Source organism: Lissotriton vulgaris, chromosome 12, assembly GCF_964263255.1.
Source record: "Lissotriton vulgaris chromosome 12, aLisVul1.2, whole genome shotgun sequence".
NCBI classification, from domain to species: Eukaryota; Metazoa; Chordata; class Amphibia; order Caudata; family Salamandridae; genus Lissotriton; species Lissotriton vulgaris.
Window position 1 is genome coordinate 628,849,367 of NC_141700.1, and position 23,506 is coordinate 628,872,872.

Below are 23,506 nucleotides of genomic sequence, written 5' to 3' on the forward strand. Positions count from 1 at the left end.
TGCTGAAGTGAGACATCAGCAGAAGTTGCAGAAATTTCAAGCAACACATTTTCCAGACCTTATGTATCCTGTAATTAGTCACCAGCTGCCAGACCCTCCTGCAAAAGAGGACTGCTAAAGGTGGAGATTACCTTCGTGCCCTCGAATACAGAGTTCAGAAGGACTGAAGTTACAGATCTCAAATTTGGCATCTTTTTAGATGGCAAGAGACTACTCCACAGAATGGTGACGAGGATGGGCAGTGAGTGGACTGTGCTCAGACCCAAAAGTCCTGCAGGACCACAAAGGGAAAATTACTTTCTTGCTGGACATGGCTATCAAGGCACTAGTGCTTAGTGAATGTGTGCACTGATGCCCCTGGGCCCTCCGTACTGCTAGAGGCTGCTTTTTGACTAAGGTGTTGCAGATCTTAATGCAGAGTTCAATCCAACTTTACAGAATCATTTTTCTGCACCGCCTCACCTTTGTTTGGCCCAGAAACCCTAAAAGTAAACTGATCGTTCACCCAATGGTCTTTGGTGCAATCAATGTAAAACCTTGAAGCTCTTTTGGGATTCAGCCAATATTGTCTCATCTCCTCTTTAGAGTGGAGAGGCTGGTCAAAGGACGTCAGGAGGGGATGGATGTCCAATGTGAATAGGAGTCACATTTGTCAAGAAGGCCTCCCTTGTCTTCAGCACTTAACTGCCAGGAAAACAGTGGTGTTCGGTTGCACTGATAGAGCTTACAGCTCACTCATGCGATCAGCTGCAGTAATTGCGATGTGGAAGACCGTCTTTAGGGTCAGATGACGCAACAAGCAGATGTGCTTTGGGTCGAAGGAAGTACACATGAGAAATTTCAGGGCCTAATTAAGGACACTGTGATGGTGTTGGACTCAATACCCCTGCAGGGGACGTGGAGCAAACACGAGACTGGTGGCTAGCTACCCCCCTCTCACCTGCTTATGTCCCCTCTCACCAGGAGTCCCCTCAATTCCCCTAGGATGAATGGTGCGAGCAAGAAAACGAGCCCCTTTGGTCCAGCGGTATATTTATCAAAGACGGGTCCTTTAATGGAGGGTTTGAACAGGACGAGACTCCTCCCAATGACGTCACCACGCTGCTGACAACAAATGCGAGCGGAATCAGGAAGTCGGCGGACGGCGTTTCCCCGGAGGACGAGAGCAGCGTTAGAGAGCAGAGAACAGGAGAGGAGCGAAACTTTACGAAGGAGGACGAGACGGTAGAAGATCCCCGCGGTGATACCAGCAAGCCCGGAGGCCAACGTCACCACGAGGCACCCCACCACGCTCCCACAGGAGGAGCGTGGCTCCAACAGGTACGGGGCAGAGTGGCGGGTTGGGTGGGGCGAAACAGCCTGCCTGATACCAGTAACCAGTGTAAATAGTGTAAAACTCCGTGTACAGATTGCCTAACAACCCGTCCCTTTCACGAGCACTCTGAGCACTTGTTGAGTTTGTAGATAGCACTCCTCCACTGGGTTTCCTTCACCCACGGTCTTATTCACAAGCTCCCGGTCTCCCTTCTAATACCTCCACTTGTCTTCTTCTCTCCTGGTTGCCGGACGGAGCGGAGAACCTGTTATCATCTGTGCTGCCAGAGACCAAGCCATTCACCTCCCGTGGCTTCTGCCCCGATATCAACACGGATCCAGCAACATTCGCCAGGGAAAGACTGACAAGCCGGAAGAGAAAATCCTATATAAAAATAAAGCCTTCTTTGAGATCCCTACTTAAGACCTCCGACTCCCTTCCTTCTGCCCCTCCCACCCCATTACAGACACAACATGGCATCACAAACGGTCTGGGAGGGAATGTGTCAAACCTTCAAACTTTAAAAAAAAGCAACTGGTGATTTAAACAAGGTCCAGTAAACGCAGAGAGCCTGTACATAATCTTTAACAGTGCTCACTACAAGGTCTTGCTGAGCCAAAGACAAAATAAATATCAATATAGCTGAGAGATTAGCTTGGAAAAGGGGCTGTCTAGCAGACTCCGCATCAGGCCACAAACTTGTCCCAGCACTGGGCGTAAATAGACTTCAAGGAAGGGTGCTTGGCAGCCAGGATGACATCTAAAACCTCAGTTGGCAAATAAAACAGTCAACCGCGGCCACTTGATCCACATACATAGAGGTGTAGATTGTGCATGTTAAGGTGGAGAACTCTGCCCTGTTGCTGCTATAGATGATCCTCCTGAAGTGGTAGCCAGATTGGATGGTACACATACAAGCTCAGATGGCCTGGGTACCCACTCTCCTGGCCCAATCCATGGCCTCTAGGAGGACTTCGGCACAGTAGTGCCTGAAATTCTTCGGATGTATGTGCAGGACAGCCTTCAAGAGAACTTCAACATGCAAAGGTTTGGACACTGGACATTTGACAGGGACGAAAAAACCTTGCCAGGGTTCTCCCCATGGTCACAGCCACCCTACACCACTTTGGTGTGCAGCCACCATTTGTGATTCACCAGCTGAGTTTATCTTCCTGGACGTTGAAGGATCATGCCAGGCGGTTCACAGTAAGGAAGATGACACTTCGCTCCAACTACCTCAAAAGGTGCAAGGCACACTGGCACAGGGCTTAGGACACAACTTCGCCCCGCTTATTACACTACCATATTAAAGTGGTGTTGTCCTAGATGATAGAAAATCTTTCTACTCCAGACGAACAGATTGCTATGAAGCCGGGTGTCCGCTGAAGACCAGAGTCCTCTGACCTTCAACTCTCACAGACAACCCCCCACAATCCAGCCGTGACACATCCATCACCACAATCAGCTCTGGGTGGGAAAGAGAGAGGATCTGTCTCTGGTCAGATTGTGGTTGAGCATTCACCACTGCAGATCTTTGCAGCCGCCTCCAAAACCTGTATGACATACAACAGGTTTCCTTGGTGCTGGGTCCATTGAGACTTCAGATCCCACTGCAGAGCACAAGTGTCACCTGTCAAAGTAGACAAGCAGGATGCATAAGGTCAACAAGCCTCAGAACTGCTATCACTGAGTTCCAGGAACAAGACCCAACATAGGGATTATAGTCCAATTGTCCCAGACTCACTGCATGGAGAAAAGGACCTGAATGGCACTGTGTCCTGATGTGTTTTATCTAGAAACCCGAATCAATATTGCTATTTTATGCCCTTGTACGGCTATAATCAATAATATCCCTATAATGGCATAAAGAATCAGATCCATATTTAGTAAATAGCCCTTGCAGTCCAAAGCACAGCAGAAGCTACTTCCTTGGATTCCTAGAAAGCACAACGAGTTCTTTCGACACACCAAACCTCCAGCAACCTGGGAAATCCCCGTTTGCTTTTGTTTTGATTTGTCATTAAAACTCCTGCGAACACTAAAGGAACAGTCAGTTCTTAGTGACATCTTTATTGACGTCTTATGTCCAAACCTTACGTCAAACTCAGCACCTTTCAGGTATAAATATACCAACGTTGCCTTAAGCAAACACACGGTGGTGGTTTTGGAGCAGAGCAGCTATCTACTTGCCCAAGAGCCCAGCTGATGCGAGAGCCCACGGACGCTGTCCCTCCTCTTTGACGCGCTGAGAAAGACGCTGTCTTTTTCTCCAGCCGAGAAAATCCAGCTCCGGCGTTTCCAGCCTACCCTTGCGGGTTGCTGGCATATCGAGTCCTGAGGAAAGAGATACCAGACCTCCTACATTCTATTCCCAAGGTACGGTGCTGACTAAACCCTTAAAGAGAATTCTTGAGTCAGATTCTTGGCAAAACCAACTTAACTTAAACTGCTATTACTTACTCCTTCCCACGTATTAGGCTTAGGTCAGGTAAACCGGGGTAGGCGTATTTTAGAAGCACCAGTTGAGTACGTTAGTCAATGTATATATGTATGTATATATTTTATCCATTTTAAAGTGTCTTATGGCTAAGAAACCATATCAATGCTTTTACAGTATTATTTCATAATACTCCTTTTACTGTACGTACTTTACTTTACATTAAGTATTGCAATTGATTTCTCTTGCATGAGAAGGAAGACTGCTCAATAAATTATACCTTTTATTGAAAACGCCCGTCTCTCTCTTCTCTGCACTCTGGTGAAACTAAGAACGCACAATGACTGAGTGAAATAGCTGTCTATTGTTTTCACACGACTCTAGAGATACACTCTTATTCTGGGGGAGCAAAGTTGTCATGTTATATGGTTGTCGGAAGCTAATCCCTTCTTGTCTATCCAGGGAGGTTAAACTCCTCGTTTATTCGAGAAAGTTTCTAGTGACCTCTGAGCTAGCTGGCAAACCTTAAGTCTAATATAGTCAGTAGAGACCTAGTCGACCACAGTCCTACGTCTACACTGCTGAATATATTATTCCAATGCGCAGAGCCTATTGGGAATATAGGAACTACACTACAGTCCAAGACTGTTACTATAAAAGGAAGTCTCTACGAAGCAGTAATTTGTGATTTCAGCACGTTAATGGAGAACCCAAACAAGGTCTACAGGTTTGCAGTCATCTGGAGGTGTTCTTCAACAGGCCGTGGAGAGCAGCCTTAAGCACGCCTCAACAAACAATTGTCAAGGTAGGGGAAAACTGGCGTCCTAAACCTTCTAAAATGGCCAGGAAACACCATCACTTTTGTGAACATTTAAGGGACGCTGGTAAGGCAGAAGGGGAGCACAGTAAACTGAAAATGCTCTTGGCCAACTTTAAACTGCGGGTAACATTTGTTGGACTGCAGGACATGAAAGTAAGCATCCTGCAGTTCCAAAGCTTTCATTCAGTAGCCTGGATCCTGGGCAGACAGAACTTGGGCCAGTTTCAGCATTTTGACATTGTCTTTACGCAGGGAGGCATTCAGAGAACAAAGATTTAAAATAAGACTAGGGTCCTCAACCTTCTTTGGCATGAGGAAAGCGCAGGAATAATGACCCATCCATATTCCCAAGTCTGGAACCCGGTTGATGGCCCCATTGGACAGTAGAGCTTGCACCTCTTGCAAAAAGATGGACAGGTGCGCCTCTGACAGCTGCTCTGATGTGGGAGACACTGCTGCAGGTCTGAAAGGAATGGCTGCGCATAGTCCTGCAAATAGTCTGCAATCTGTCTGATATGATGGATTGCCCCCTGGGAGAAAGTGTAAGATCATGCCTCCCACAGGGCAGTTGTGCTACACTAAGGGCAAACTAAACCAGCTTGAATGCGGAGTTGTACGAGGAAAGTTAATTAGGATTCACCCTGATGGTGGAAGCACGGAACACCAAATGCTCAGAAGGATGCTGCCTAATAAAATTATGGGCACTAGGGGCTGTCTGTGTGTGGAGTTTAACAACCTGCCTGTTCACCGATGGGCAAGAACACGGCTTAAACCAAGTACCCATCAGAGTATCAGTTACAGCTTTGTTGAATGTATTGCGACTTATATAGCGCATGTATCACCCGAAGGCATCAAGGCGCTTGCCTTGGGAACCCGTCCTGGCTTTTCCCTGTGAGATAACCCCTACTGGGTATCCCCAAGGTGAAAGCCAGGCATCTCGCAGCGGGTGGGCCGCCGTAGTGGAGATTAAGCAAGCTATTGCCCAGAGTTGCAGCGTGGGACCCCATGATTGGAATAGGCACCGAGGCGAGAATTATCGAGTCCGTGGACATTTTGGGCTCAGGACCCTGCCGCGTCGGGAATTGAACCCTGGTCGCGGGCCATACTCTGCATCAGGGTCTGCCGCTCTAATCAGTGAGCCACACTCCTCCAATGGTAGTAAGGGCTCAAAGGACACAAGACAAGGATGCAGGACCTCAATCAGGACTTTTGCCTTAACTTCAGAAGAAGGCAATTTTAAGTCTGGGAACTCAGAAGCATGTTGAATTACCAAAGCAATGGAAGCACTCTCTTTCGTTGGTTCCCCAAGGATAGGAAATCATCCCCATACATTTTCATCATCATAATGTGGGGGTAAATAATCTGCATGGTCATGTCTGGGTGGTGGCAAACTCTGGTCTGAATCAGAACCAAAACAATGGGGCCTCGGAGGATAGCTTTGTGTTAGTGGGAGTATATGGTCTGAATTAGGCTGTACAGAAACCATGGTGTGCTGGAGTGGCATCAGAGCAGGTTGTATGACCTTACAGTGCTTGCTTTTACCACACATTTTTTACGATGCATGTCTTTACCACAAATATGCCTTTATTATGCAGGTTAAGTATAAATAAGTTACATAAAGAAAAATATATATTTTAAAAACTTTTTGGGGGTGACCCTCAAACTCCTCCCCCCCACACTTTTTTATAATTACACTGAATTTTTATTTAGGTGAAATCCCTGTAAACCCCTGTTAGAACTGTCAGCCTTAGGGTGTTCTTTCCCTATTTTTTCGCTTTTGCCTCATTTTTCCCACCTTCTTTTTGGTTGGCCTTAGGTCTCTGGGCACCTTCCCATTGCTAATCAATGCGCAGGTGCTCTCTTCCCCCAACATGGCTGCCACTGACCCCTGCTACTGCAGCGTGGTCTTTTTAGACGAATTCTAGTAGCCAGGAGCTGGCTGGAACCTCTAAACATTGTAAGAATGCCAGCCTGCCTGCCTGCCCATAGCTAGAGTGAGGAAGCTCCTGGAACCTTCCAGAATAGGGGAGTGGTCACCAACTGCCCACTGCCAACAGCCAACTGCCACTATAATAGAAAAGGGAGGGAAACTTTCTAGTCAGTTGGGGCATCACTGACCTGGGGGACCCTATGCAGGAGACTTAGGCGGTAGGGCCTAGTCAGGAACCTATACCACTAGGGGTGACAGGGATTAGGCGCTGCCCATCAAGCTGAGTAAGGAACACTGAACTAGCCCACTGATCTGGCCCAGCGGGAGGGGAACCTAGGGACCACCTGAAGTGACCTGCTGAAGAAAGCCTTCAACTCACAACCACCCCACCCCCCCTCCGGAAACCAGAACTTTACCTCAGAAGGGCGCAGAACTCAACTGGCGTCGAGAAGAACCCCATTCTGTGCCCCCAAGGACTAATGGAGATCAACCAGGTATTGGGCCTTGCCACCTCTGCGCCCCGCGTATCAACCTGTGCCCCCAGTGCTGTCCTGCCTGAAGTGATAACCTGCCTGCTAAGCGCTCTTCCTTAGCGCTGGAACACGGACCTGCCCCACCTGCCCAGTGCTCCCCTACTGTGCTCTGAAGCACTACATTCCCCCCTGAGTGCTGTAGCCTGCCAAGAACTGCTGTCATTGCTCTTGATGCGCCGGTGTCGAGTGAGCGCGGTGACCCCCCTGAGGCGCTAAAGGTGCCATGCGCCATTCTGCCCCATTGCGCTGCGCCCGGAGAGAGAAGCAGCGCTGACCGGCCTCCAAGGCGCTGAGGTGAAGAAGTGCGGTAGCGGGGCGAAACTCACCGCCGAGGCCCGGCACTGTTCGCATCATACAAACTGTGTCTGGAGGCCGGTCCTCACGACCGCGGCCCCAGAGCCCCTTCGAGGAGATCCTCGCGCCTCATCGCCTTACCCCGGCGGCCCTCAGAGCCAGGGGAGGGCCGCCGCTGCACCCGGGAGGCAACCCTAGGCCTCAGTAGGCCGAAGAAGCCCGACACCAGCCTGACGTGACGGGGGCGCGTCCTGGACTCCACCCCCACCGCACCCTCATTGGCCCGTTGTGACGCGCCCTTGCAGAGGTTACAGCACGAGGCCCGGGACCGATTGCATCGCGGAGCGTGGGGCTCTTCAGAAGTCGAGAGCCTCCCCGACCCGCCACCACACCGCACTGGGCCGAGTGAGGCCCCGGTGGACCGCAGCCCTCTTCTGCCTGCCGAGATCACTGCAAGGGGCCCTGGGAAGGCCCGAAGACTACAGGTAAATCCCCGGGGGAGGGCTGAGAATCCACACACGCGGGACCTCCCAGGAGCGAGGGGGAGGCCCGTGACCGCCCCGCTCCCCTGGAGAACTTGAGACTGGGCCCCGTTGGCACCAATTGACCCTGAAAACACCGAAACTGGGCCGGATCCGGCAATCCTCATTCCACAACCATTGGGGAGAACTAGTTGCTTCCACTCACCCTAGGCCAGCCCAGAGGTTAGGTATATGGGCTGAGGGATTGTTTATTGTTGCTTGATGCAGGGTTTAACTTGGCTTGATGAAATACATTGCCTGCGCTCAATGAAATGTTCACCTTCATTTGATGACCTGCTAATTCCTGCAGCTAGGGAATGTTATTGCTGAGTAACGAAACGTTATCCCTCCGATGAAATGTTTATTCCTACATAAGGAAAGGTTGACCAGATGCCTACAAGGGTATAAGGAAATGTTTTATTCCTGCGAAATGAAATGTATGTGCATGGCTCCTTAACAAAATCCTTGCAGATGCTCACTGGAAGATTTTACCAACGCTTCATGAAATGTTTTAGTCCTGTCTAAAGGCAGTATTTTCTGAAGGGCCTACAGTATTCACTATTTTATATTTATTTATTTATGTATTTATGGCCAAGTACTGAAAAATATGAGTTGTAAGGAAAGTTAATGAGTTATTACTACTGTGATTTTTGATTGCCCTGATCTTGATCTTAGATAAAACTTATTTATTTGAATCAAACCCACTGGTGTGGTCTCAGTCTCTGCGTGCACTTATTGTCTCAGTGGATGCGTGTGTTGTGCAGTCACTTAACACCTAAGCTTCGGGTGCCTGCCGGCTCGGTCCATGCTATCCCCCGGGGATCTGGCGAACCCAGTTCCTACAACCCCCTTTAATAATTACTCTTACCACCCTATGTCCCTACCCACCCTAACCCCTAAAAATACCCTAACCACCTTATGGCCCTACCCATCCCTGAATACCAAATTACCCTCATCAACGTATGCCCCTACTTACCCCTAACCCCTTAAAATACCCTTACCACACCATACCCCCTACCGACCCCTAATCCCTAAAAAATATATTTACCTCCTATGCCCCAAGCCACCCCTGACCCCTAAACAATCCCTTACTACCCTATATCCCTAACCACCCCTAAACCCTGAAATACCCTTACCATCCTATACCATTACTCAGCCCTGAACCCTAGAACAACCCTTACAACCAATACCCTTACCCACCCCAAAACCATAAAAACACCACTACAACCTAATACCCTTACCCACACCGAAACCCTTCCCATTCAAAGCCTCAACCAACCACTTAACCCTAAAAACACTCTTACAACCCAAAACTCTTACACACCTCCCTAAACCTTAAAACAACCCATATCACCCTATACCCGCACATTAATATACATATATACGTATACATATATACATACACATACATATATACATACATACATATATACATACCACGAACTCCGCCAAGTCCCAAAGAAAACTCCAGGAAAATAACGAAACCGGACCCACATGGATATTTTGCAAAAGTTTATAATTTATTCCATCCTTCGTGCATAGAACACGCCGCCATGACGCATACATACATACATATATACATACATACATACACACACACACACACACTTACCTTAACTATACTTACCATGCGTAGTAAAGGTATATGAGAGGTGCGTAGTAAAGGTATATGAGAGGTAAAAACATATGCTGTAAATGCTCTGTATGGTTAAAACATAGTTGTAATTGATGAATACTGTCAGAGCACAACCTTGGTTGAGATGGACTTGGCTAAAGACATCGGATCCCCGACCAGCACCGGTGGGACTGGCTTCACTGGAAGAGGGACTCGCGCAAATCTTGGAGCCAGAATGGAGGCCTGCACCAGAGTCGATGAGGAACCCGAGAAGGACTCAGGGGGCTCAGATGGCGCCAAGCACCCATCTGCCAGCCGTAACCCAATTGGAGACACCTGCGAATGCTTGCCAAAATATGCAGCATATCCGCCTGAAAGGCCTCGGCCTTCTGCTGCATTGAAAATGGTCCAGGGAACTCAGGGCATTTTGGAATCAATTTCGGAATATGCTTCTCGATTGGGGATCAGGAGCAAGATCCGCACCTGCATGCCCGCAGGACTTATCTTTAGAGATGTATTGAGTCCTGCTTCACCTTCTTAGGTTTCCTCTTGGATTTGGACTTTGACTTACCTGATGACTTTAACCAGGAAAAAGACCCATCACTAGAACGGCCTCTGGAGCAGGAGTGAATTCACGGCCTATAGTAGGAATGCGATGGAAACAAGGTGGGTGACTTCTTTCAAAGTTCAGTGACGTACAACTTTATTTCAGGCTCCAGAATCGCATGAGGTCACACATCATATAACTTGGAGTCGTGTTTGAGTGCAAACACCAAAGGCACACCGTGTGCGTGTCCGTTACAGACATCTGTTTTCTAAAGAACATCATGGTTTGAACCCTGAACTTTTAGGTGGGAACTTTGATCCCTTGCACACTAGTTTTCATCCTAAATTAGAATTGAGTATGAACCCTTTCAATTAGGAAACTGAAACAACAGCAGAAATTGAGGCTAGGGGAACCCATCACAGGCATTATATCATTTCAAGACACAAAAACAAGAATACAAGCTTGAAGAAACAGACAGCTTCAAATACAATCAAATATGGCACTGGGTACACCAGGCCTTCATTAATCCACACACTACTAGTCATCTCACCACTTACGAAAGGGGATTATTCACCAAAAGGGATAATAAACAGACATTTAAATGTATAAAACATGAACAACACCCAGTCCTTCAATCGAAAACCAGGCCAGTAAAGATGGGAGCAGGAACCAGACTGAAGCTTTTCTGAGAAGGAATGGAGTGAGAAATATTGGTATTTGAGCTACCAAAACACCTCAGTCAGCCTCGGCGAAAGAGTAATACAAAGAATCTCTCCATAGTGGTACTATATACCATACCAACTACACACTTGAAGTGCACAGAAGATGATAGGTGCAGAGTTGACAGGTGCTGCAAAGGTTGCAGCCAATGAGTTATACTGCTCCACTTGTGACTGCACTGTCCAGAATTCCATCTATCCTGTAGGATCAACACCCTGAAAGACTATTTGTGAATTGCACAATAAAAGGCAGAAAATAGGCCGAAGAGAGATAGGGTTTGTTTGTTGGTGATGTTCCTGTTCAATGACAGAATGATGAATAAAGTGGTAAACACTTAATCAACAGCCAATACATGCAAGTGAGAGCTTTTGTATTTTTTTTTAATTACATTTTTTTTACTATTAACCTATTGTGTCCTTAGTGACTCCAGTAAATATGTACATATTGTTCACGAGTGGCCTCCTTGCCATGTTCATCCTCGGTCAAAACATGGATGATGTTCTGCCTGCCTTATTTCAAATGCATTACAGTTAATGCACTGCACTTAAAAGAAGACATGACATCAGCCACAATTTGACAAAGTACCCTTCTCTGCAAGGTCCTTTATGAAAGTGCTCATTAGGGAACTAAGGAGAGTCTATCTCAACATTTTCACAATAGTTTTTAAATGCAGTTATACTCCCACTGTGAGACAGATGGGTTACAAGACATCATTAGACCCCCCTCCCCACCCCCCAACTTACTAAGACAAAATAGAAGGAGCAATATTTATTGCAGTGAGTGCACAAAAGGCGCATGAAAGACAAGCTTTCCAGAGTCGAAGCAGGCTGCCATGGAGAGCAATTAGTAAAGGTTCATCTAGCACCCTCACAGTATTAGTCAGAACTCCAAGTGAGAGACACATGAAGAGATTATAAAAGCTTATCCTAGGCTCGTTTTCATAGAGATCTTGTGTAGGTAGGAAACAGATGGTCAAAGCAGGAGCGATACACAGAACACTGCACTGATTACTATTCACATATTCATACTACAAACCTACACATTTCCAACCACACAGACAGGTCCTCCAGTAAACTCTGCACACTTGTGCATTTTTACAACTGCCAGACAACACATAAGGAATCTTCCCAGTGCTCGCTGGCAGGGTCCAAGGACAAAGCAAGCCACATATATGGGGAGAGCCTTTCTATTTTTCCCTATTCCCCCAAGTTGGTTGGTTTTTACATCTCTCTTTGTTCCTGGAACTAGGAAGATTCTAATTGCAGCTCAACAAACATACACACTCTTGCACAGCATTTCTTTACCATTTTTCAAAATACAGAAAACTCCAACATTAAACTATAATTTAGCTTTTTCTCAGTTCACTTCTCGGGGTAACACAAACCCGGGGCACCTTTAGAATCCAGAACATGTGGGAATAACAAGTTTGGTCTGAATACCTTCTGTGGAAAAGTAACGAAGGCTTAAGCATGTAGTGACCGAAACATTACAAATAAAGCCCCGGCACTGGTGTGGGAAAAGCCTCAGCAGTTACGGGTTTAATGAAGGGAATTTTCTTATAAAATTCCACATTTTCCATAATTAAATAGTGTTCTCTTTTTACTGCAGACCACTTACTATTTACACATTGCAAAATATTTTTTTTCAAGCTATCCCAAAATAAGCATGATATATAAAACATGTTGAATATAGTTCTATATTGCCAAATCCAGATTCTATTGACATTTACAAACTACTTTCAGCCTAGTGGTTTTTGTTGTAAACAGCCTGCACCGTTCCACATTTCTACTGCAATGGGCCAGCCGTCTGTTAACAGAGGACAATTACCACTGCTGGCGTGTCAGGGGAATCCTGAGAGTGTTGGTAGGGATTAGGCAGGACAGGGGCAATATCACCATTCAGGTCTGACAAATGGGCCAGCAGACATTTAGTCATTAATATGCTTAAGAAATCATGCCCAAGTACACAAATCTGTAAATTAATTCTTGGACACTGGCCTTCAACGGGTAACCTCGGTTTAACAAGGCTGTAATCTAATACTCCTACACAAATTACCTTGGGAATCTTTGCGCCAAGATCTAGGTATTGCTTCGGATTTTTCAGGAAGTTTACGAATTCCATAATTTCTAACTTGGCCTCTTCACAGCCAGCAACATCCTTGAACTTCACATTGATGTTGTCTTTCAGCATTTTTGCTGTTGTCTCACCAACACTGAAAAGTCCTCCGCCTCGTCCACCACGCCCAGCTCCCATTGGTCCCCGCCGGACGCTGTAGAGAAGAAAGCCGACCAGGAGGAGAGTGGGCACAAGGCTTACAAGGAACGAGCTGCAAAAACAAGCAACAATAGATTGTTACAACAAATTTACGGCAGATCAGAACATCATTTCCACAGTTTATTAAATTCTTTATTTCGGATAAAAACCATAAAACACATAACTATTACAAATAACATTTCCTATATACAAGAGTCACTTTAACATTTCTGTCAGTTGAAAATTTAATTTATCTTTTTTTTTTTTTAAATGTAAAACCACATAAGAAACTAAATTAGAGAAAATAAGGGGGAGGGGGTAATGACCCTTCAGATGCATATCTTCTTTCTACGGGATGAATGTTGTTACAATTCCCCTCTGAATCATAATTCATCCGGAATCAGGTCAACCACTACTATACTCCTCTCTTATATAAGATCTTTAATATTACTACCCACCGTTTAAAGTATACTAGCCAGATGCCAAGTCTAGAAAGGTCGGAAACAAATTTTAGGAGATTACTTAAAAACACATTTGTTCACTATTTAGTTTCTGTTAAGCTTTGATCTGTTTTCTGACAGTCCTCTCTCCACAGCGCAGGGACAAGCAGAGATGGCGTAACCAGGCGCTTTACAAATGTCTTTATTATTATTATTATTATTATTATTTTTGGGAGCCTTTATTTCATTTAGTTTGCTTTATACACCCCTTCTCTCGATGTAAAAATTGCAACACGTTCCCTGTTGCCAAGTGGTGCTTACAGTCCGTATACGTATAAGCCTAGCAAGCTGCATGGAGAAATTTTGCCATGGCGACCATAACCACTTGCCTTGTGTCAGATTTCAATATCCTTAAGGCTACCCCCAATTGTTCTTACACCCCTAAGGCGAAATACAGGAATAATCCAATTATTACAGGGGTTGTTGTAGGCAGAGCAGAAGAATGCAAAGTGAGTAATGTTATCGGGAGTTATGTTACACACTGGGCAGCATTTGCTAGAACTAGTATTGGTCCGCCATATCCCAGTAAACTCTGCTATGGGGAGGGTACCATATCTAAACTTCAATAGAGTTGCCTAGACAAAGAGCCTTGCATCACTTCTAGGCATGTCTCGTAATTAGGGTTGATCTTAAGATGTAGAAAGTTGTCTGTTAGACAACCCGAGGAATGGTTTTTAATCATTTCACCCCATAGGTAGTCTCTGCACCACTGTTATCAGGCATTTTGATATCTTAAAAGCTTTTTCTGTTTTGTCCCACAGGGAATCCAGGGCAAGAGTTTTAAACATGCTTTGTAGGTCTAACTGCCACAATATCCTCTAATGGCCTAGTGTGTTCAAAGGACCCTTGAAGGTTAGTCCATAAGGCTCCAATTCAGGGGTTGTTCAGAGTCTATACCAGAATAATAAGGGCCTCAATTGTATCATAGAAAAATGGGATACAGACCCAGGTCCATCCATAGAGAAAGTGTTGGGGTACTCTGGGGGAGACTGAGTAAATACTCAAGCAAAACAATTCACAGCCACAGTTAATTCCCTTATGTTTGAATGATCCGACAGTTCCACACCATAGAGCGCTGCACTCTATGCACTGAATATATATAGTTGTATAGCTGGGGTTAGATTTTTAGATTTCAGTCTTTTGGCCAGCTTGAGAATTGCCCCAGACTGTTGTTGGAGTTTAAGAGCACACTTGCTCACCTCGGCCTTCCAGCTTAATTTGTTGGACAGAGTTATCCCCAGGTAAACAAACTCAAAAACTCGCTAAAGGATGGAGTTGTTTACCAATACATTCATTTGGGAAGTCCCATGGGAGTTTAATATCATATATTTTGTTTTACTTATGGTATTGCTAGACCCCGATCAGTAGAGAACTGAAGAAAGCGGTTCAAAGTTGCTTGCAGGCCGCAAGTGAATTCGGAAATTAACAGCATGTCGTCTGCAAATATTAGTACCGGAATTTTTATAAAACCAATTTTTGGGGCATCCTTTTTTTGGACATTTAAAAGTCAGCCAGATCATTTACAAATATTGCAAAGAAAGTTGCAGCTAGCACGCACCTCTGGAGTACTTTCCTTTCTATACTAAGTGCATCTGTTAATTCCCCATTCTTGCCGTACCCAACTCGTGCCGTATTATTCTCGTGAATTCTAATAAGAATAGCCAAACTATTAGATGGGACTACCATGTTTTTTAAGACTTCCCAAAGTTTTCTTGGTGGAACCATATCAAAAGTAAATTTTAAGTCTACGAAGATGACAGACATTCAGGACTATGTTTTTCCAGTATATTGTTAAAAATCTTACAATGTGGTCAAGGGTGCTAGTTTTTAGCCTAAAACCTGCTTATAAGTCTGAGAACGTATTATTTAAATCGGCCTACTCAGTTTCACTTGACGGCAAAAAAGCTTCTGGAGACCGTTTAAAGGCTAATTGGCCTTTAATTCGCAGTCTCATCACAATGCCCTTTTTTATAGATTGGGACAATTTCAGCTTTACGTCACGCCCTTTGAGAATTACCCTCATTAGGAGGTTTAGATAAGTTGTCCAGATATCAATTTCAGCTGCATAGAGGTCATATGGAATACAGTCTGGGCCCGGGGCATTTGTTTGGATGATCAATTTCAAGGCCCTTAGGGAGTCTAGGCTAGGTCTTGGTATTCTAGAGTACTAATGGGGCCGGTATCGCCGTTCCTCCAACCATGCCCCCTATGGTGTAGACTTTTTAGTTCCTGGTGGTCTAGTTGGCTGTAAACGTTTATATGATTGAAGTCACTACAGTCTTGCCTACTTCCCACATCGACGAGGCAGAGTAATGCTTCCCAAAATGATCAAAGAAAATTGGGGCTGGACACTGAAGCCTAGATGGCTGGCTGAAGGGCAACTACCATGTGGTATAATATTCCAAAATGTTTTTGTAACTCCTGATTTTGCTGCTTGGGTCAGATCAGACCAAACCTCCTCTTCCCAATCAGCTTTGGCTTACAGTAGGGCTTCCTTGTATTTCCTACGGGTCTCAGGCATATTATGCTGATCTCTGCTTTTTATATGATACAAGAGTAGAAACGTTGCTGCCCTGCACTAGTGTTAAACCATGAGTGTGATTTGGGGCACTCCCTTCTCACTTTTTTAGGTTCGCAATAGAGCAACTCCCTCAGCTATTAAACAGGTTCTCATGATTTTTTACTACAGAGTTGGGTTCTATGTCTTTGCTCATGTTTTCCAAAGCATGTCCCACTCTTAAGTAGACTGGTTTCAAGAGATCTGGAGGTGCTTCCACAAATTCCCACTTAAGGGCCTTATTGTTGCGGGAGATCGCTAAATCTCCCAGTAAACAGGGTTTAATGACCTCTTTCCTCAGTCCAATAAGGCCTTTCAGAACCAGTTTCAGTGTATTATGGTCACTGTGGTCCCTCTCGATTACCATCATGTCGACCATGAAAGACCAAACATGCAGAGATAATCATATATAATCGATTATCCTTGCACTATTGGGGCACTTGAAGGTCATGGCACCATCCTGATCTGACTGGGACCTCCCATTGCATGCCCTCAATCCTGATCGCAGAGTAATACCATAAAGCTGGAGTGCCAGCTTAGAGATTCTCTTTACGGAGGTTATGCCTATTTTGGGAACCTGCCAAACCATATCTTCATCCTCAGTTAAGGACTGGTCATATTTATCCAAGGGTTTGTACGTCACATTAAAGTCGCCTGCAATTATCACTAGGACTTCCAGGGGTAGTAAGCGAAGATGGTTATCTAAAATCGCCAAAGTAGGAGATTCCCTATTCACACCCAAGGGTCTATTATAAACATTATAAAGAAAAACACAATTATTGCCTTTTTGGAGAGAAAGACCATGTATGTCCGGAGAGGAGATTGGCAATGCCTTGATAGTACAATTTAAAGAGTTCTTCACCCATATTATTAACCCCCCACAGGGCGTCCTCTTGCATGGGCCTGTGCTGGACAGCAAAAATGAGACACATCTAAAACAAGTCTCAGGGTCCCAAGTATCCTGGAAAGCCCAGATTCCATAGTGGTCAATAAAAGTACCTCAACCTGTATCTAGGAGTTTGGCTTTTAGCCCAGCAACATTCCATGATAGAATGCTCTATTTTCCTTCCAAGTTTGGGACCAGTGATGGACATAATGTTTTATCTTGAATATCATCAGCACAATGTGCTTGTTAAACAGGTTAACAGTTCGATGAGGGAACAATCCTTGCATTTGTGGTAGGGCTGGTCGGGTGGTTACCAGACAGTCAATCAATGTCCTTAAGTGGTGATGAAGGTAGACCTACAGCAGTGTTGTTTGCAGTTGAAAATAAGGAACTGGCCTGGTGAACCTTTCCCTACCTAGCGTGTTGTTCGAGAGGTTGGGCTTTAGAGCTTTCCTGCTTGCCACTCAAATAGCTACATGTTTGTTTGGCGGATGGTTGATGTTCTTTACTTCCTACTATTGACAGATGATTTTCCACAGTCTGATAAAACACACAGCTAAAAAAGGGACACTAAAAAGTTCCTCTAGACTCATCCTAATCAAGCAGGCCAAAAACCTTGGAGATAAATCTAGATCTTAAGTCAATTAACGTCAACAATGAGCATGTGCAACCAATAACTGGGTGACAAAAAAAAAAAAAAAAAAAAATCAGACTGAATTTTTTTTAAAGTTTTAAAATGTAGAAGGTGTATAAAGTACACTACATATGCTAAGGAGCCTAGGGCTCCAACTGCTGCATCACGTACGCAATGTTGAAGCCCCTGTAGACAACATTGAGCCTATGGGCAGTACACAACCTAATATATAGTAAATAAAAAGACCCGCTAAATAAATTTTACAGTCCATCACAATGTTTTCCCGTTTTATTTTAATACTAGCTCTTATGCCATATGTATTATGGATCAAATATGTTTACTGAGTTTCAAGTACGAATACCAATGCATACAGCTTGGAAGCTGGCGTAGAAAGCCAAAAATAAAATTTGAAAAAAGGCATAAGAGGGGTAAATCCACGGCTGCTATATATACACCTCTCTTTCTATTTATTCACCCAATCCATATTTCCTGGATCCATCTAGTAATATTGATCATTTCACACTTACATCAATTATTGAACAGCTTAATGAAGAGCTGAACCCGGATGCTTTACATGGTAGCGTAGTACGAGTTACTTACCTTCGGTAACGATGTAACTGGTGGAGACGTTGTCTAGCTACAGATTCCTTAACCCAGAATATCCCCAGCCGTGAGACTGGATTCGGAATTTTTCGCTGCAGCTCCTCTGCACGCTGAGGGACGGTGCCACACGACCCCGCCTTGACGTCGTCCACGTATGTGACGTCAGCGAGGTCATATAAGTCCCTCCCGGCGCGCTGACGTCAGTTTTCTTCAGAGAAACATTTCCGCGGCACAACTCAGAGCCACCAACAAATGTCTGTGAAAGTATGGAGACAGTGTGCAAGGGATGAAAATCCGAAAAATAAAGGAGGAGGATGGTGGAAGACACGATCGTAAAAGACAGAATTAGACATCGCCCACATATAAGTGGAAGCAGTGAGAAAGAGCCCCGCAAGCTAAGCGAAGACCCTTCCCAAACATAGAAAGAACAAGAGTCCACTTTAGGAAAGTATGAAAAGACTGGCCTTTCCCCTCTAAAAACAGAGGTAGGAAACCGAGCACAACCGACCCTCAAAGAGGATGACCACGAGGAGACCAGGACCCTGAGGTAGCAGAGAAGACGAAATGAAGGGAAGGGAACTGGAGAGGAAAACAAACCTCCTTGTGAATCAAAGGCATCATATAACAGGAAAGAAGATCCTCAGCAAAATGTAACTGTATATGGAAACACTCAGGGGAGTGCAACAATCTGAACACCCCTGAGAGATAACCCAATGGCAACCGAAGAGGCCAGTGGAGAACACCACTAGACAAGGTCCTTGCAGAACGGGTAGGCTGGGTGAGCGTTAAGCAATCTGCGGCTAGACAACGTCTCTACAAGATACATCGTTACCAAATGTAACTAACTCGTACATCGGATAGAGACATCTAGCCGCAGATACCTTAACTTAGAATAGATACCACAGCCATACCCCAAAGGGGGGGTGGGACGGTGACAGAACAACAGAAAGCACCGATCGGGCAACAGAGTGATGGATAAAGGGGGAAAAACTGTGCCATTCATGCAGAGCTCAAAAAGTGACAGACATTTGAGGTGAGCAGTTTTAAAGTGACAGTGGTGCTGTACTCCATATAAAGGAGCTGTTCTTCACCTAAAACCTGGGAACTACCCAGAGTTCCTACTTGCTTGTTGGCATACTATATTCCGCAAGCTAAACCTAGAAAGGGTATTGCCTATATCTCTGGAGATAGTTGGATGAAACATCAGGTGCACGACAGCGAGGACTTGCTCTCAATATCCCGAAGCCATGGACACTGCCAGAGCAAATGTAACAGTGTTCCAACTTTCCTAAATCTCCTCCAGCATCTACCACTATTGTTTACCTCCCAAGTGTGAAATGTATTGCATGTGGACACCACTAGCTAACAACTTTTAGCCTGGCCTCTCATGTAGAGGCCTCAATTAAAGATTTCTGGTGTGGATTAAATCACACTCTTCATCCAACCGGCATCTACCCAGTTCCACCCTCACCCCATCTGCTAGGATTTGGGCATCTCCCCACATCTTAAGATTCTATATGAAATTCGCAGATGTCTGAGATTAACCCTGTGTCACCCTCCTACAGAATGAGCCACCATTCGAATTTCATCAGGCAATGGCTGGCACTCAAAATGATTCCAGACTGCATCCCCCAGTGTGACTTGCCAGTAGTGATACGTCTCACTCTTTGGCAGTCTATAGTCTCTCTTAATCTAGTCAAAATACCTAAATCCCTGCTGGGGAGGTAAAGGGCAAAAACTGCTTATGTGTGGCCACTATCACATCATAAAAAGGTGGCTCTGGCACTTTGACATTTGAGTGTTTTGGAGATGGAACGACTCTTTTTCTGAAGACCTTAACATGCAAAAAAGCAAAGCTTAAGAATTGAAATGCCTCTACGTTCATGAAGAGTTTAAACAGACTGTGGTAGATCATGGACCATGTGCAGAACTATGTTTGTTTTGTTTTTGAAGGGTAAAATAAGGTGGTATCCAGGTCAGGGAAGACCAGTGTTCTACCAGGGACCGACCCTGGAAGTGTTATTCACCCCGAATACAAAGGGCTTTGCACTAATAACACCAATTAACCCCTCCTCCTGCCCCAAACAGCAGATGCTTTGCAGAACTGGATTTCATGCATTACTGTTTAAAAATATGTTTGTAATGCAGTTTACTATAATGACTACATGACCGCTGTGAGCCTGGTAAATCCTTGTTTGATGTCCATGACCTAATTTGGTTACTGCTGTGTTTTATTACAATGAGGATTACATCTAAATGATCTTTCTTCATTGGTTTCTCCTCCACTATTTTTCAGTCTTTTGTCAAGAACAGGGATGAAAAAGAATTTTAGGAAGAAAATGTCAAACTTCTGCTCAAACTTAAGACACCTAGGTGCCTAACATTTCAGGTAGTTCACCACTGTCTTCCTACCCCACTTGCAATAATCATGGGCTACAACAATGGTCTCTGAGCAAATCAGGAAGGACGATACAAAAACAAAAAAACATACTGAATGTTTAGCTCCTCTTTTTAAACAAAAAGCAGTAATTTCCAGCCCCATATATAACAGATGCCAGCATACCTTGTTAAATGTATTCCTCAAATTTTACATTATTCCTATGAAATATTAATTCTGTCCATTATGAGCCCTAGTCTCCACTCGATTTTCTTGCCATCAGTTAATTAGTCTCTAAACATGGCAGGATTATTGCCATTGGCTAATTAGTCTCCAAGCATGGTGGGATATTTTATTAGGGACCGGTCCCATCCATTCAACTAAGCTTTTTCATTATATTTTGCTTAATCAGCTTCCCCTTCCTGAAATGTAATCAGAACCTGAATATTCAAACTCGAATCAGGATCTATTTTTTAGCTTTTTATATAGGCAGCAGATATAATAAAACTCTCACTTCTGGAAAGTGTATTTGTAAAAGATATACATTTGTAACTACATATTTAAACACTTGTCTTTAGTTTGCTATAGGCAACTAAACAGCACAGCTGTGTGCCAATTACTGTTTTCAATAAACATTTCCATGTTTGGAAAATCATGTTTACGTTAACTAAGCCAAAATAACCAAGAAAATAAAAAAATATGCAACGGGTAACCTGTAACATACTCATATTACCATCTCAATTTTCCGGTGAGTTTTGCACCCCACTTAGCCTTTGGCTTTGTGTCTTACGATATCACCAGAAACCCTTAAAGTGATACAGGGTTACAAGGGAAGAAAGCTCCTCATTCAGAGGAAATGCTCTTTCCACTTCACGCTGGAACAAGAACAGCCTTATTTCATTTGACCGAGACCCCTGACAGCTGAAACAGAAACGCTGTAATCCACATAGACTTGCAAGTCCCTTTGCAAGTAGTTCACTTCAATTACTAAAAATCCAAATAAGGACACATGAATAGTTCCTACTTCTTGAGATGTACTGACACCACTGCTATGTACCTGGTGATCACTTTAGATGCATGTGAGAAAGTGCCATATTTCTTGCATTGGTATGCCCCCACTTTTTGCTGAACTGCTGATGTGCTTTGACTGAGTGTGCCCTGGGCTCCTGCCAACCAGGTGCCCAGGGGCCTGTGTTCCTTCCCTAAAACTGTGTTGAAGCCACTCCACCGGACTCGTTTAACTGATCACAGCTGCGTCCACTTCAACTTCAAAAGAACCACCACCCACCACCACCCACAACAGGTTCCCCCCAGGAGCTGGAGCAAGATCACCATCGACCAGCTCACCACCTCTCTCAGCCAGAACCCTCCCGCCAGCACAACAGACCCCAACGAAGCAGACCGCAACTTCACACAATGACTCACCAACTGCGCCGACGACCTCGCACCCCTGAAGAACCCACCCAGCAGACCCAGCAGCAAGAAAGCCCCGTGGTTCACCAGCGAACTCAAAACTTCCAAGAAAAACTGCTGCACCCTCGAAAAGACATGGCCCCACGACCAGACTACAGAATACATGACAGCCCTCAAGAACGCCACCCGCACACACCACCAGCTGATCCGTACCACCAAAAGAGCAACATTCAAAGAACGACTGGACAACAACTCCCACAACAGCAAGGAACTCTTCAGCATCGGCAAAGAGCTCTCCAACCCCAGCGCCGGAAACAACGACATCACACCATCGCAAGACCTCTGCGACTCCCCCGCCTCATTTTTCCACCGCAAGATCGCCGACATACACAACAGCTTCGACGCACAGACCACGCACCCTACCACTGAACCAACGCCCCCCACCACCACCCTCTGCAACTGGACCCCAGTCAGCATCGAAGACACCACCCGCATGATGAACACCATCCACTCCGGATCCCCCACCGACCCCTGCCCCCACCACGTCTTCAACAAGGCCAACTCCATCATCGCACCCCAACTGCGAGACATCATCAACATCTCCTTCACCACCGCCACCTTCCAGGAGATCTGGAAGCATGCAGAACTCAGCGCCCTCCTGAAGAAACGGACAGCAGACCCCACCGACCTCAAGAACTTCTGCCCCATCTCGCTCCTCCCTTTTCCTGCCAAAGTCATCGAGAAGACCGTCAACAAACAGCTCGCCGCATTCCTCGAGACGAACGGATCCCTCGACCCCTCACAGTCCGGGTTCAGAGCCAATCACAGCACTGAGACCGCCCTCATCGCAGCCACCGACATCAGATCCCTGCTCGACAACGGGGAAACAGCTGCCCTCATCCTCCTGGACCTCTCTGCAGCGTTCGACACAGTCTGCCACAGCACACTGATACAGCGCCTCGGCAACACCGGAATCCAAGAGAAGGCATTGGACTGGATCATCTCGTTCCTCGCTGGAAGAACCAAACGGGTCCGCCTCCCCCCGTTCCGATCCGCGGCCACCGAAGTCATCTGCGGAGTACCACAAGGATCATCGCTCAGCCCCACCCTCTTCAACCTCTACATGAGCCCCCTCGCAGCCATCGCACGCCAACACAACCTTAACATCATCTCCTACGCCGAAGACACCCAGCTGATCCTCTCCCTCACCAACGACCCCCCCACCGCCAGAGCCAGCCTACACGAAGGAATGAAAGACGTCGCCGAGTGGATGAAGAACACCCGCCTGAAACTGAACTCAGACAAGACGGAAGTCCTCAGCCTGGGATCATCCCCCTCCACCTGGGAAGACTCCTGGTGGCCCCCTGCCCTGGGTACCACCCCCAAGCCAATGGACCACGCACGAAACCTGGGCTTCATCCTGGACTCCTCCCTCTTGATGACCAAACAAGTCAACGCTGTGTCATCATCCTGTTTCAACACCCTGCGCATGCTCCGTAAGATCTTCCGATGGATCCCCACCGAAACTAGGAAGACGGTCACCCAGGCACT

At 45.6% G+C, this 23,506-nt stretch overlaps 1 protein-coding gene across 1 annotated transcript in view; it reads right to left on the reverse strand.

The window, feature by feature from the left end:
- LOC147677886 (mitochondrial inner membrane m-AAA protease component AFG3L1-like) overlaps positions 1–23,506 on the reverse strand; it is a 365,672-nt gene that overhangs the window by 222,028 nt on the left and 120,138 nt on the right. Inside the window, exon 8 of the mRNA XM_086945781.1 lies at positions 12,788–13,058. Within this exon, the coding sequence (XP_086801907.1) occupies positions 12,788–13,058 (271 nt within the window). The remainder of the gene's footprint in view (positions 1–12,787; positions 13,059–23,506) is intronic.